Here is a 13,434-nt window from a genome sequence, read left to right as displayed (position 1 = left end):
TGGATGATGATACTTATTCAGTTCTTATTCTTCAGAGTAATGGCATGGCATTTATTGCCCCCCCCCCCCCTTTTTTTTTTCTTTGGTGGGTATAGCTGCTTTTTTTCCTAGAACTTGCTTTGAGATGCTTGGTTGAAAGTTATACATCTTGCTATGATAGAGAAAATCAAGAGCCTGCACTAAAATGCTCTAGGAGTGATAAGACAGAGGTGGCTTCATGTTTCCTGTACCCAGGAAAAGGTTTTTATTTCCCAGGTTCACTAGGAATTACAAATATGCAAACCCATTCTCATCAGCTGAAAAATAAAATCTTTAAGAAAATTTTAAACCTGTTGTATGCCTTTTTGCTAGGAAAAAGTCAAATTGTTAGCTTCTTCCACAGTTACCTGCTTTATTCATTAGCATTGAGGGAAGGACCAGAAGCACAACTTTCTAGATTTCCTGAAAAATAATGGGTTAAAACAGGAAAAATTAGGGGTTTTTTCACTTTGAAGTTTACAATAGCTTTGCAATTCCACTTAAATTAAGTAGGCTAAGGTACTTTCAGAGCCCTTACTCTGCTAGGAGAATCTATTAATGAAGAAAACTTATTTATAAACTGTCATCCAAACAGATTTTTGCTAATTTGATTATTCACTCATGACATACTGATAAGAAAAAAAAATGGCTTAGCATTCTAAATAAAGAGCATTTCAGTTATTTATTTTTTAAACCTTCCCTATGTATGAAATGAAGATCAGAGAGAGTGTATCTGCTAAGAAGTTCAGTAAGTAACAGCTGTCAACTGCATGTCTGTTCCAAAGTGCTTGTTTTGGTCTTTTACTGCAAGCATTGGGCCTACCAACAGCTGGGCTTTTTATCAGAGTGATTCATGAGACAGTGCTGAGAAGACCCAAGCTACATAAACTAATTAAACTGGAAACACAAGAGACAGTAATCAACTTCCAGTTAACTGAGGCTGGAGGGTAACTGAGGCACACTTACTCCAATTCTCCATGATGAGAGTATGTTCCTATTAGAGTATACCCCGTTCATATGAAGACATGCTGTACCAACTCCTCATAAAAGTGACACATGCTCTCAGTGAGATCATGTTGTTTGTATACAGATCGTAGCTTTCTTTTATCCAGCTTAGCCTTCCTTTTACCACTGTATTCCAGAGACATTACAATTAATAAAAAAGTCATACCTGTTTTCTTGAGTGACTCCTGAATATACAGGTGCATGAATTCAATACCAAACATTTCCTGCTCCTCCTCCTCCTCTTTATTTTCACACGGAGGGAGTGTTACTTGTAACTCCAGTGGGTTGTCTCTAAAGTTGACGAATCTGACAGTTCACCAGAAAAGGTTACTTGTTCAGTAGGTTTTGTTCAGAGAAACTGTTTTGAAACTGAATTAAGATTTCTCAAACAGTGTTTTGAGCAAAACGTAGTGTCTTTCTTAGACTAAACTCATCACTGTATTAATAGCATTAAGTAAACTAAGCTCAAAAGAACCTTATAATAACGATATCCGATTGTGGTGGGAAGGAAAAAATCCCACTGCAGTTTAGTTTCAGGTTTTTAATCCATTCTCAGCCTTACTGAACTTTTACAGATGACTGGCTAAGAACAAGCCTGCATCCTCCCAACTTTGCCAGCCTTAGCTCCCTCTGTTCTTGGTCCACCCCTGGGCCTTATTTGTTTACAAAGAGACACTGCTGCTTTCAAAACATCTTAGAATGGGAATTGTCTTGCTGGGTTACATGCCATTTATTTAGACCAACATTGGTTCTCCAAAATGGCCAGCATCCAGTAATTCAGTTCAAAATGCAAGCAGCAGGGAAATTTGTCTCAATATACAAAACAATCTCTGCTCGCAGGGCTCGCAGCCCTGCTTCCCCAGGATGGGTGTAACCCAGCACACAATCTTACCAGTTCTATCCATTAAAAATGGGTATTCATCCTTTGTTTTTTTTTATTTTTCAAACCAAGTATAGCAGAGTTTTATCCATACCACACAATCACAGAATGGTCCTTACATCTACTCCTTTGTCTTTAAGTACAAATGCTTGACTTCTTGGTGGCAAAATTCTACGTTTGGCATTTTTATGCTTGTCACATGTTTTTTATGGCTAGCTCTTGGCTTTAGAGAGCAGTATAAAAGGCCAAAGTGGTACTTGGACCTTTTAGAAACATATTACAGTCTCCGTTTTTGTTTGGGACTGTGACTATCATAGCTTCTTTAAATGATGTGTGCTACACAGCTTTCTTGACCAGGTCCTCAGCTGTTCTGAGTCTGTGTAATTATGCTGCTTTATATGGTATGGTGACGACCTGCGGACATGCCTTCTCCACTTCCTCAGTATCACTTTATGATTATACAACTCCAGGTTGGCTTTAAAGCCTATCTTCTAGTATTTCTATCTATATTTTCATTGTTTTCTTACCTCAGGTTTGCCATGTCCTTCATACAAACTGGAATATCTTTTAGTTTGTTGTTGCTAAGAACAAGAGTACTAAGATTCTTCATATTACCAATGGTTTCTGGCAATGAGTTTATCTCATTCCTTTGGAGCCATAAAGTGTGGAGATTTTCCATTCTGTGAAACACATATTTGGGTAATTATTGAGATTTAGAAAATTCATCTCATGAATTGTTGATATAAAGTACTTGATTCACAGCCACATAAAGGACTTCCATAAAGAATACAACAGTTCTCAAAGAAACCCAAATACCCAAGATAATCATCTGACCACCCAGTGAAAATACCGCTGGCAAAAAAAATTGATACCAAGTTTATTGGGTTTTGAAGGCATTATTGCAGCTCATCCAAAATACCACATCAGAGTTGATAAATCTTAAGTTTGTAGTGAGGTTAATATTAAAATAATCTTTTTAAGTAGGATTTGGTGATTATACTTTCAATGCAATGAAATTGAGACCAAAATGTGAGCTTTGAGCTTTATTTACCTGTAAATTGCATCAGGAAGCTCCTGGAGTTTATTTCCTCCCATATCTAACCATTCTAGATTCGGCATGTTGAGAAGAGCTGAAGGGATGGCAGTAAATTGATTCATGCACAAATCTACATGTGAAAGCTTCTTTAAATCACTGAGCTGAAAGGGAAATTCAACACAAGTTTATTACAGAAGTGCTGTAATAATGTTGATTGAAAACAAGAAACAATTTTAAAACATTATAACACATTTTGGAGGTTAGTAAACAGAATGGGTTTGGAGTTACATTACCTAAGGTATGTAGGTTTGAAACTCACCAGGCAGAACTTTTATCTCCCACCTAGTAGTGAGTGCCTTAACTGCTGAAAAGCTGAATGCCATGACTACAATGCAGACATACCCCTAGCCTTGAGGAGAAAAGGAGGTTTAGATACTACTGTCCTTATTATCTCAATATGCCATTTTTCACTATTCAAATATTTAGATCTTCATGGATCAAATTACATGGACTGTGTTTTAGAGTGAACCTCAACAGCTTCCATGTTCTGACACCTAGTACTATGGCAGTACACTCTAAAAATTAAACACAGCATCGCTCAGTGTTGCAATATTTGGTATTGCAGTATTAGTTGCAGTCCTTTGGTGAATCATGCCTTCAGGTGCTTTTACAATGTTCAGGTGATGCAAAAATGTTCTATTGCAAATCTGGTCCAATTGTTTAGACACTGAATGCCACTCAAGTACATATAACCAAAGCTTCATGGTGTTCACTTTGTCACAGTCTCCAGTAGGACAGAACTATGTATTGGCTATGAGCTGCCTGTTTAAAAGCTATCGCTGTACGTTATGCTGTGTAACATGTATCCACACAGATTTTTGTCAACTCTGAAGTCTGATTAATAGTGTATATTTTCATTTGAAAATTTGTTGTTAGGTTTGGACTCACTTAATTTTGCAACTCACAATCAGCTATTGCCATTACTCTGTTTTAAAATAAATGAAAACAAGCAAATGCCATTACATACTTGTCATCTCCAAGATACTAATACTTGGAGATGCCCATCTCCCTCACATTGAGGTCAGTCCAAATTAAAGCTCAGTAGCAGATGAGCACTTATTTCTATTCTCTCTTAGTTGCTTTCAACATCTCAGAACAACGTTTGTTCAACTTTTTGTGCATAGACAGCAGTATAAATTACATCAACCCTTTTCATAGCTAACAGCTCTGATAAAGATGCTGCTGCAAAATGTGCATTAAACAAAACAAAACAGTTTGTGAGAACCTGAGGAGGAAGATCACAGATATTCCTGTTGACAGCCAGCTCCAATCTTTCCAAACTGACACAGCTGCTTATTTCCTTAGGAACAGACTTTATTCTGTTGTAACTGAGAAGCAGCTCTTGCAGGCTAGTCAGCTGGCCTGCAGAGAGCACAAGTGAGAAATTATAAATGTTCACATTCATTCTACCTGGAATACCATTTTACTTGATTTATGCGACCCTTGTACTGTTCTAGAAGTGTTCTGTGTCCTCAAAAAAAACCCAAAACAAACACACACACACACCCCCCCCAAAAAAAAAAACAAAGAAAAAAAACAAAAAAACACTGAAATTCAAAAAACTAGGGCTTCAGGACTCTTTAGTACAGAACTGCACTACAAAAAAGCCTCACCAAACCCTCAGAAAAGCCCCTTATGAACACAGGCGACTCATGCTGTGGACTCAGAACACAAGAGCTGTTTTTCAATATAATTTTTCTAGCTGCATTCTGATGTCTAATAGCTGCTGTGCTTACAGGCTTATCTCCTCATGGGGAACTTTCATAAAGATGTCGCCTCCAGCCAGCTTTTTGCTTTTTTTTTTGCCTTTTTTAATTTATAGGGAATTGATAGTTTTAAGAGCTATCTGTCAGATTTAAATAATCTGTTTTAAGTACTTAGCAGGAGCGTTAGATGAGGCAAGTGCACAAAAATGGCATGTTTGTGTGGTTTCTTAGAAAACCAACTTAGAAGAAAAGCAAAGCTCACCAATTTCCTTGGGTACACTTTCAATTGAGTTCCGGGATAGATCCAGAACAACAAGATTGTGAAATCTTCCAATGAATTGAGGAATTTTCTGCAAACTAGTTCTATGAAGCTGCCATTCCTGGAGATGGAGTAGTTTCAGTAAGCATGAAGGTAGTGTCTAAGACAAGAAATATGAACCAGAAGAAATTCAGCTTAATATACATGAACACAGGCTTAGGCATAATTTTATTTGAAACAGCCTTATGATTAAACATTGAAAAATAAAAAAATAATTTATATATACATCTATATCCTCCTTAAGCTATACTGTAACATCCTGAAATGAACGCCATCAATGTGGTTCATTCTCACCACACTTAACTTGCCCGCTTTTTGCTCCTAGGTTTCAGATATCAGCACTACTGTCATTGCTTCAAAAACCTCAAGTCTGCCTTTTGGTTTTTCCCCCTTTTTTCAACCAAAGCAAATATAATGGAAGAATACACCTATCTAAATGGCTTTTTGCATCCAAATGGTGATCTGCATTGTATTTCCTATTCTGTTAAGAAAAACAGTGAGCAGCTGAGAGCAGGAGAGATGAGGGATAAAAAAAAGTACAAAGTCTGTGCTATGAGCTCTGAACAAGAAGCACTGACCTAAGGACCACCAGAGTATTGCTGGGTGTGGCTATCACTTATTGGCCTAATCCTCATTACTTCCTTAACACCTGCATTTCTGTGTGGCTTAGACCTGACTGTTAGCTTCCACTCCATCCCTGATTCCACAGTTCACTGCTTTCCCCCATGCATTAGAAAATAAAATAAAATAGCCTCTTGGAATGCACCAGCTCACTCTCACTCTTACAAAGATGTAAACACCACCAGGATATATTTTCATGCAGCTGAACACAGAGGGTTTTCACCTGGATGCATTTCAGTACTTCTGGTGTGTTAATGTTAAATGAGGATTTATGTAATAAAAATTGTAATTTGCAGTGTAAATAATTTCTAATGAAGAAAAGCCATTTGGGCTATTGTCCTGGTTTGAGGCCTGGCAGATCCTCTCTTGCTCCCAAAGGGGTAAAAGAATGACACTCACACAAATGGATTGCAGAAGTGATGGAAAGTTTAAATGGAAAAACAATTGGTGTTTTACAGAAAGCTACAAGCATAGTGACAAAAGAAACCCAAAGTGTATAGAGTCCCCTACAGCACGCCCAAAAGCTTCCCAACACTTTCCATCTCCCCACCTGAGGGTATACCCAAGACCCCCCAGGGCTCTTTCTTGCCCCCCCACTGCTAGGCTAGTCTCAGCTGGCCAGGTCTGAGACTGCCCCTACCCTTTCTTCTCCTGGCATTAGGCCTGGCTAGGCCTAAGAGGCCTTGAGATACTCCCCCACCATTACCCAATAGGGAGCATCTCCCAATAGGAGCAGAAAGGGAAGAGGACAAAAAACACTTTGTAGATAGATTTATAGAGTGTAGGATGTTATGGGTATGAAATATGCTATTTCCTGTGACCACCTACTGGGCTGGAGGCTTGGGACACTGGAGGTGTAGCTTGTGTGACAGGAACAGAAGGCACCCAGCCTAAACTGCCACAGCTATATTTTTTCAGACTAATGCTTAACATTCAGGACTGAGAAGACCAGCTTGCTTTTATATTCTCACAACAGCATCTCAGTTCACTGGCAGCAAAGCACAGTGAGCACTTCATAGATGAAAAATAGCACAACTGTGAGTGTAAAGGTGTAAACAGTAGCTTTCTAATACATCAGTCATTCAACCCCAGCAACATTCATTGCTATCAACATTACCTTCCATTCTTCTTCCTCTATCCTTAAAATTGCTCTTCCACCTTCATTAATAACCTTTTCTTTGAGCTTTGCTAAAGCAGCTCTCTCCTCCCAGACAAGCAATAGCCTAGAAGGGAAAGATACAGACAACAGATTTAACCAGGTTGGAAAAGACCTTTGAGATCATCAAGTCCAACCTATCACCCAACACCATCTAATCAACTAAACCATGGTTCTAAGTGCCTTGTCCAGACTCTTTTTAAACACTTTCAGTGATGGTGACTCCACCACCTCCTCAGGCAGCCCATTCCAATGGCAAATCATTCTTTCTGTGAAGAATTTCTGCCTAACATCCAGCCAAAACCACCCCTGGCACAGCTTGAGACCATGTCCTCTTGTTCTGTCACAAGTTGCCTGGGAGAAGAGACTGACCCTCACCTGGCTACAACCTCCCTTCAGGTAGTTGTAGAGAGCAATAAGGTCTCCCCTGAGCCTCCTCCAGGCTAAGCAACCCCAGCTCCTTCAGCCCCTCCTCATAAAGCTTAGCTTGTGCCCCAAACCCCTCACCACCTTTGCTGCCCTTCTCTGGACACGGTCCAGCAACTCAACATCTTTCCTAAACTGAGAGGCCCAGAACTGGACACAGGACTCAAGGTGTGGCCTAACCAGTGCTGAGTACAGGGGCACAATGACTTCCCTGCTCCTGCTAGCCACACCATTCCTGATACAGGTCAGGATGCCATTGGCCTTCTTGGCCACCTGGGCACACTGCTGGCTCATGTTCAGCCTGTCAACCAGTACCCCCAGGCCCCTCTCTGCCTGGCCACTCTAGCCAGTCTGACCCCAGCCTGTAGCACTGCACGAGGTTGTTGTGACCAATGTGTAGAACCTGGCACTTAAGATGTGTTAAATCTCATGCTGTTGAGCTCTGCCCATCTGTCCAGCCTGTAAAGATCCCCCTGCAGAGCTCTCCTACCCTCTAACAGATCAACAGCTGCCCCCAGCTTGGTGCCATCTGCAAACTTACTAATGGTGGACTCAATCCCCCCATCCAGATCATCAGTAAAGATATTGAACAGGATGGGGCCCAGCACTGATCCCTGGGGGACACCACTAGTGACTGGCTGCCAGCTGGATGTGGCACCATTCACCACCACTCTCTGGGCTTGGCTCTCCAAAAAGATGATCCATCAGTGGTGCATCAGCAAAGAGAGACAAAAATTACTACCTATTCTACTTTGTGGAACAAAGACAGTAGTCTTTTTGGAAGTAAAACAACATTTATTTTATTTGGATGCTAATATACTGTCAGTTTGAGGCTGAGGTAATTTATAGCAATCCTACAGAATTTTACAGTTCTTCAGATTTACAGTCCCAAGGGAGACATAACTTTGTGTTCTGTTGCCTTGCTGCTACATGATGAAAATGAAGTCATGTGGACTTAAGTTTCAAAGCCACTGATTTTGAAGCATTCTCCTAAAACAAAAGCCTTCAGTTCCAAAGGTAAGTGTGATCAAACAGGATCAATCAGCTAAGGATTCTTTTAGCTTGATTTCCAAAGGGGACTTAAACAAGAGTTACGCTAGTATTTTCCACCAGTACATTTTCAATTTGTTATTCCATTTCAATAACACCTGACAAATTAAGAAGAGTTCCAAAAATAGAATGCTGAATTTCTTCACATTTCGTGGAATTGCTGACCAGACAGCAGACCAGACTGTTAATGCCTCTACTGAACAGAAAGCACAGTGAATTAAATCTCCATGGGTTTGCAGATCCACACAGGAGAGGATTTTCATATCTGAATTTAGGTGATTTAGTATATATACTAACATTGTTTTCACAGGACACAATTCATGGTTTGACCTGACCATTTTGCTAGATTCTAATCAGTGGGGATTCTGCTGGAATAACAACTAAAGACTTGAACTCTGGATGAGTTTGAAAAGGCGACTGGTATAACTTCTCAGACAATTAAACAATTTACCTACCTTCCTGCAGATCTCTGTCTGAACTCCTTTTCTTTCTGTAATTCTTCATTTATCTTGTGTATTCTCACTTCCCAAAGTGTCTTCACTGCAGAGAATGTTCCAAGGCAAACCACATTTGCAGTCATGATCCTTACATCTTCAGATTCAGTCACAGGAATTTGACTGTGAATTTCAGGCTCAATGCATCGGTACACATATCGCCTACCAGATGGGAACAGTGATGTGAAAACTAAAATATGCAGCACTCATTTGGATTATATTACTAAATTTAGTTAATGTACAGAACTGACATAATTTTACCAACTGCTTTCTTCTTATAAAAATGGATAATGGCACCTAATTAAATTTTCTTCTAATAAGAAATGGTATTCTTGCACTCTCTCTGTATTCTTAGTGAACAACTGCCTCTCTCTCAGTTCCTTCCATAATTATTAAATATAGAGATAAGCATTTATTCCCTTTCCAGGAAGAAATTGAGCTGTTACCTGCAATTTAAGGCAGTTAATTCCTGGTAGATGCATCCTGGCTGCTACCTGATATAAACACTTGTAACTAAAGGAGTTTTGCACCTGAGGGAAACTCAGCTCTTGCTGAAAATAAATTAGTGTATTGTATCTGCATTCATTTCCTTCACTCATTATAATACATTTTTGTTAGTAATGCATTACCTTTAAGAAAAGGCTTCTAAATTCTTCAGATTTCTCTAAGGCCCTGCTGAGTGTCAGGATCCACACTTAAAAAAAAACCAACAAAATTCAACCTCAAATTTTTAAGTCATCTCTTCCCTGTGAGATCATTAATAAGTATTTTCCTGCAAAGCTGAAAAGCAGGATACTCAGTCATCCTAATCAGTGCAGCCCTCTAGAAAGCATTCTTACTGCCATTAGCTTAGTATTTGGGGAGCAGATATTTTGGACATGAACTGCAGGCAAGTTATTGATATTCAGGCAAGCTTGGAAGGCTAACCTTCATGCCAACAGAAGTGTACTCTGAACATTTGTGATCTGAATTCTCCCTTTCACATTTTTAATTAATATCTGCAGTGACAGGTAAGAACTATGTCTTATGTATCCTTTCAAAACAAAAAAGTGGGGATAACTTTCTTCCAAGCAGGTAGATAATAACAATAGTGGAATTTCAAGTCTTTTCATACATATACTTCCCTACAATAACAGCTGCAGGTCTGTCTTTCAGAGCTATCTTATTCTATCATAATTTGTTCCACTGTAATTTTGTGTGGCATGGATAAATCAGAATTGCTTAGTGAATATTTTTGTGTTCAAACTGTCCATCCATTCTGTTTTACATTTAATATCCAAGTTATTTATAAAGCTTGATTATACTGAAATCACAATCAAGTTATAATACTCAAATAATCTAGTCCTGTAGGTTATTACTAAGGATTCTTAACTGCTCTTTGTTAAGGAAAGATGGCAGGATTTGACAGGTGACACAAATGGCAACCACAGTGCAGTCTGGCATTTGAGTTCCTAAAGAGGGATTGGAATTCTTTCCTCTATAGAGAGGATTTTATCCTCCTCCTCTTCCCCACATAAATGTGATCACATTTACTAGTTACAAGTATTAGCTTCTTTTTCAGTGCTCCTCATAGTAATTACCTTTCCCATTCCTTGTCTCAATATGCAACAGTAGTGACTAAGACATAGTATGAAGTTTTTTGCTATGATGCATGGTTACAATTTAAATTTTCAGGATTAAGTTTCTACTGATAAATGTGATTTTCCTGATCTATAATTTCTTGTTGTTTAGAGACATTTTTTGAACTACAAGCCATTTTAGGTAGAAAACTAGACAGCTTTCTATATAAAGGGTGCAAAAAGTAGACATTTCTTAATATACATACTGCTAAAGCCAGTATCAGACTATACAGTCAAATACTTATTTTTAGTAAAGCCTATACTGGAAAACTATTTTTGCTGTGGAATGTCTATTATCCAATAAACATTGCTGTATAAACCATGAAATATGAAAGACCACCACATTATACAGCTTTTTTTCAGGGAGATGCAATTATATAATAACTTCAAAAGCTTCTTGTTCTTAGATATTATTATTTGTCGGGGGAAAAAAATCCCATAATAATCATGCCATCACAGCCAACAATTCAGAAGTGAATTCCCCAGCGTGGCTGTAAAACAACTGCAAATTTACTCCTAAGTAATTAGACTTCCCAACAACTTTACCTCCAAGCATCTGAAAGAGTTTAACAAAAACTTACCTCAATTTGGTGTTTTCAAGTGTTTTCTGTGACTTGGTGCTTTCTAAGCAAGAGCAGAGAAACTGTGAATCTTGTCTATACCATCAAAACCATCTAGGACTGTCACCCAGACTCCAATGCAATGTCAGTCCAGTTCTAATTTTATCCTATGCTGAGAATAGAAGGTATCACATGAGGCACTGCTGCCAGACACCCAAGCATTTACAACTCCAAATGTCTTCCCAATTCACTGAACAGCACTGGACTCCCATAACCTCCTGGATTCCCAATAGCAAAAGTTACAAATTGTGAACAGAAAGAACAAAGGACTACTTGTTATGCTCCATGATGAAACATAAGCAAGGTTTAAATTCAAAATGACAATTACCTGTTTTACTCTAGTAATCTCTCTGAAGGATAACCGAGTTTCAAAGTGCTATTAAATGGCAACTGACTGACTAGGAAAAGTATGACATCACTAAGTATTTTATTCATTACTTTTGCCCATGCTGAAATTCTCCTGTTGAAGATTTTTAGTGCAAATTATCCAAGTCCAAGCAGAAAAGTAATCTTTATAAGGATGTGCAGAGGGGCTACTACTCACCCCTTTTCATGCCTCCAATCATGAAATGTTTTAAACATTCTATTTCTTCAAACAGCCCTTGGAGAAGACAAAAGAACAAGTCTCAGAATCTTTTTCTTCAGCCACAAGGAGAAAGACAGCAATAATCACAGGTCACTATTTGAGGCAGAAGCCACAAAACTGGATAACTCTAACCAATTCTTTCACTGGAGAATAAAATGTGAAGATGAAATTATAAAAATATTTGGGTAAAACATTGGGTTAAAAGCCTCTTTCAGCAGAAATACTTTTTCCTCACAATTAGCCTTAGATTCTGAAGAGTTCCCTGTAGAACATTATATCCATAGAAAACCTCTCTCCAGGTCATGACCAAGTAAATACCTGAACAATGATACCTGTTTTAGAAGACATTAACTGCTTTAGCTTTCCATCTTTTATGTTTGGGGTGTTTTGAGTTACAAAAATGAACCACCAGGTTCCTTGCTATAGGTACTTCTTCCTTCAGTTTTGGCATAGCTTCAATTCCCACAGTCTTTTTTTAATATCATAGCTAATAAACCAAACACCCCAGCTACTTAATTTCCTCCTCCTCCTTAAAAGAGACAGATAATTAGAGCTAGGGGGCAAAAAAAAAAACCAAAAAATAACCATCCCTTTTATTGCAGTTTTGAAAGACAAAAGAAATTTCAGGCTGCTTGTGTAAGCAAAATTATTCTGTCTGAAAAATTTCAAGATCTCTTTATTGCTTTCTATCATACACTCATTTTCTCAAGTTATTTTTTCCCATGGTCTTTAGATTAAAAAAAAACACGGCTCAGACTAAGCTCCTGCCACAACAATGTACTTGTAGAAAAGTAGCCATTAGGCTGTGTTCTTTTGGTAGAGTGCAGCCAGTTCTTTCAGGTAAGATGAAATACATGTTTGGGTCACCCATACAGGACTCCCTGTATAAAATTCACAAATTAAACCAATATTACTACAATTCTTTGTGGCTTTTTTTTTTTATTAAGAATAAACAGATCTGATAAAAATGAAATAGCTGATAAGCATGATATATTAATCAAACTCTGCAAGAAATTACCTACATATAGAAGGCCCTTATACCACAATAGAAATAAAAAACAGCACCTTACATGTATATTTCCATGCTTCCCTCCTTAGATTACCTGCTTTCCTCTTACTCAGTCTCAGCATCAAGGATGGCAGAAATTCAGTGTCTGGTAAACTCGTGTCTTGTATCTTCACAGCTAAGTACAATAGAAAACTTTGGTCTACAATTTTGGAAAATGCTCTTGTGAAGGCAGTTTTTGATACTAGAGAATCTAAAGAAAGGAGAAAGTGTCCATTTTGTGCCTCACAGCTCTCTGGTCTTTTCTATCTGTGCAACTTGTGTTTCTAGGAGGTATATCTAGCCAACAGTTTTATTCATATCTCCTAGTAAACAACCAGTGCAATCGTCATCATCTCTTTAGGTTAGCTTAAAGCCACATAACTGTTGTCTGTTCTGAAGGCTTTACATGAATCCATTATGTGTCTCAGATCCAAGTTTAAAAAGCCCTTATCACACAGAGTATTTTTTTAGCATTAGCTCTTTGTTGTATCTGATTAATCTTCAAAAATCTAGTATCTGAACACCAACAATACAATGCAAGTGTTCAGAACATGTTCTGCTTACTGTCAGGCTTACCTAAATGAGATCCTCCTGGTTTTTAAAATAGACAGACACTTTTCTATAAGAAACAAAGCTAACTGGAACGTTTTTAAAGATTAAAAATACAGAATATTTGAGAGTACTAAGTTATCAATAGAAATTATTGGTAAGCATTTGAATAAATATACCCCCTTCATTCATAACTGATGAAGAGTGCCCCTGCAGGTACTTGCCAAGAAAGTAGACTAGT

General features: G+C 38.2%; 1 protein-coding gene across 2 annotated transcripts; it reads right to left on the bottom strand.

Moving 5' to 3' along the window:
• Positions 1 to 214: 214 nt before the first annotated feature.
• Positions 215 to 13,402, bottom strand: LRRC39 (leucine rich repeat containing 39). 2 transcript variants are annotated; one of them, XM_068141046.1, is made up of 11 exons: positions 11,555 to 13,402; positions 10,972 to 11,122; positions 9,401 to 9,465; positions 8,733 to 8,933; positions 6,763 to 6,868; positions 4,968 to 5,124; positions 4,225 to 4,361; positions 2,955 to 3,100; positions 2,431 to 2,583; positions 1,190 to 1,329; positions 215 to 441 (listed from the first exon to the last, which is right to left on the bottom strand). In XM_068141046.1, the coding sequence occupies exons 4-11, from the start codon at positions 8,855 to 8,857 to the stop codon at positions 392 to 394; spliced, it is 1,014 nt and encodes a 337-aa protein (XP_067997147.1). In that variant the 5' UTR covers positions 8,858 to 8,933; positions 9,401 to 9,465; positions 10,972 to 11,122; positions 11,555 to 13,402; the 3' UTR covers positions 215 to 391. The 2 variants fall into 2 exon arrangements, with proteins under 2 accessions (XP_067997147.1, XP_067997146.1); XM_068141045.1 differs by lacking the exon at positions 9,401 to 9,465.
• Positions 13,403 to 13,434: the final 32 nt, after the last annotated feature.

The sequence above is a fragment of the Melanerpes formicivorus genome, unplaced genomic scaffold (genome assembly GCF_026170545.1).
Source record: "Melanerpes formicivorus ecotype bairdi unplaced genomic scaffold, bMelFor1.0.p_v2 SCAF_7, whole genome shotgun sequence".
In the NCBI taxonomy this organism is placed as follows: Eukaryota; Metazoa; Chordata; class Aves; order Piciformes; family Picidae; genus Melanerpes; species Melanerpes formicivorus.
Note: the sequence above shows the minus strand (reverse complement) of the source record. Positions and strands in the feature narration are given on the sequence as shown.

Coding starts and splice junctions, on each gene's coding strand:
- LRRC39 (XM_068141046.1), bottom strand. CDS start 8,857: ATGACTGCAAATGTGGTTTGCCTTGGAACATTCTCTGCAGTGAAGACA. Junction 4,362..4,967: donor AAGTGTACCCAAGGAAATTG/GTGAGCTTTGCT, acceptor TGCTCTCTGCAG/GCCAGCTGACTAGCCTGCAA. Junction 1,330..2,430: donor AAGGACATGGCAAACCTGAG/GTAAGAAAACAA, acceptor GTGAACTGTCAG/ATTCGTCAACTTTAGAGACA.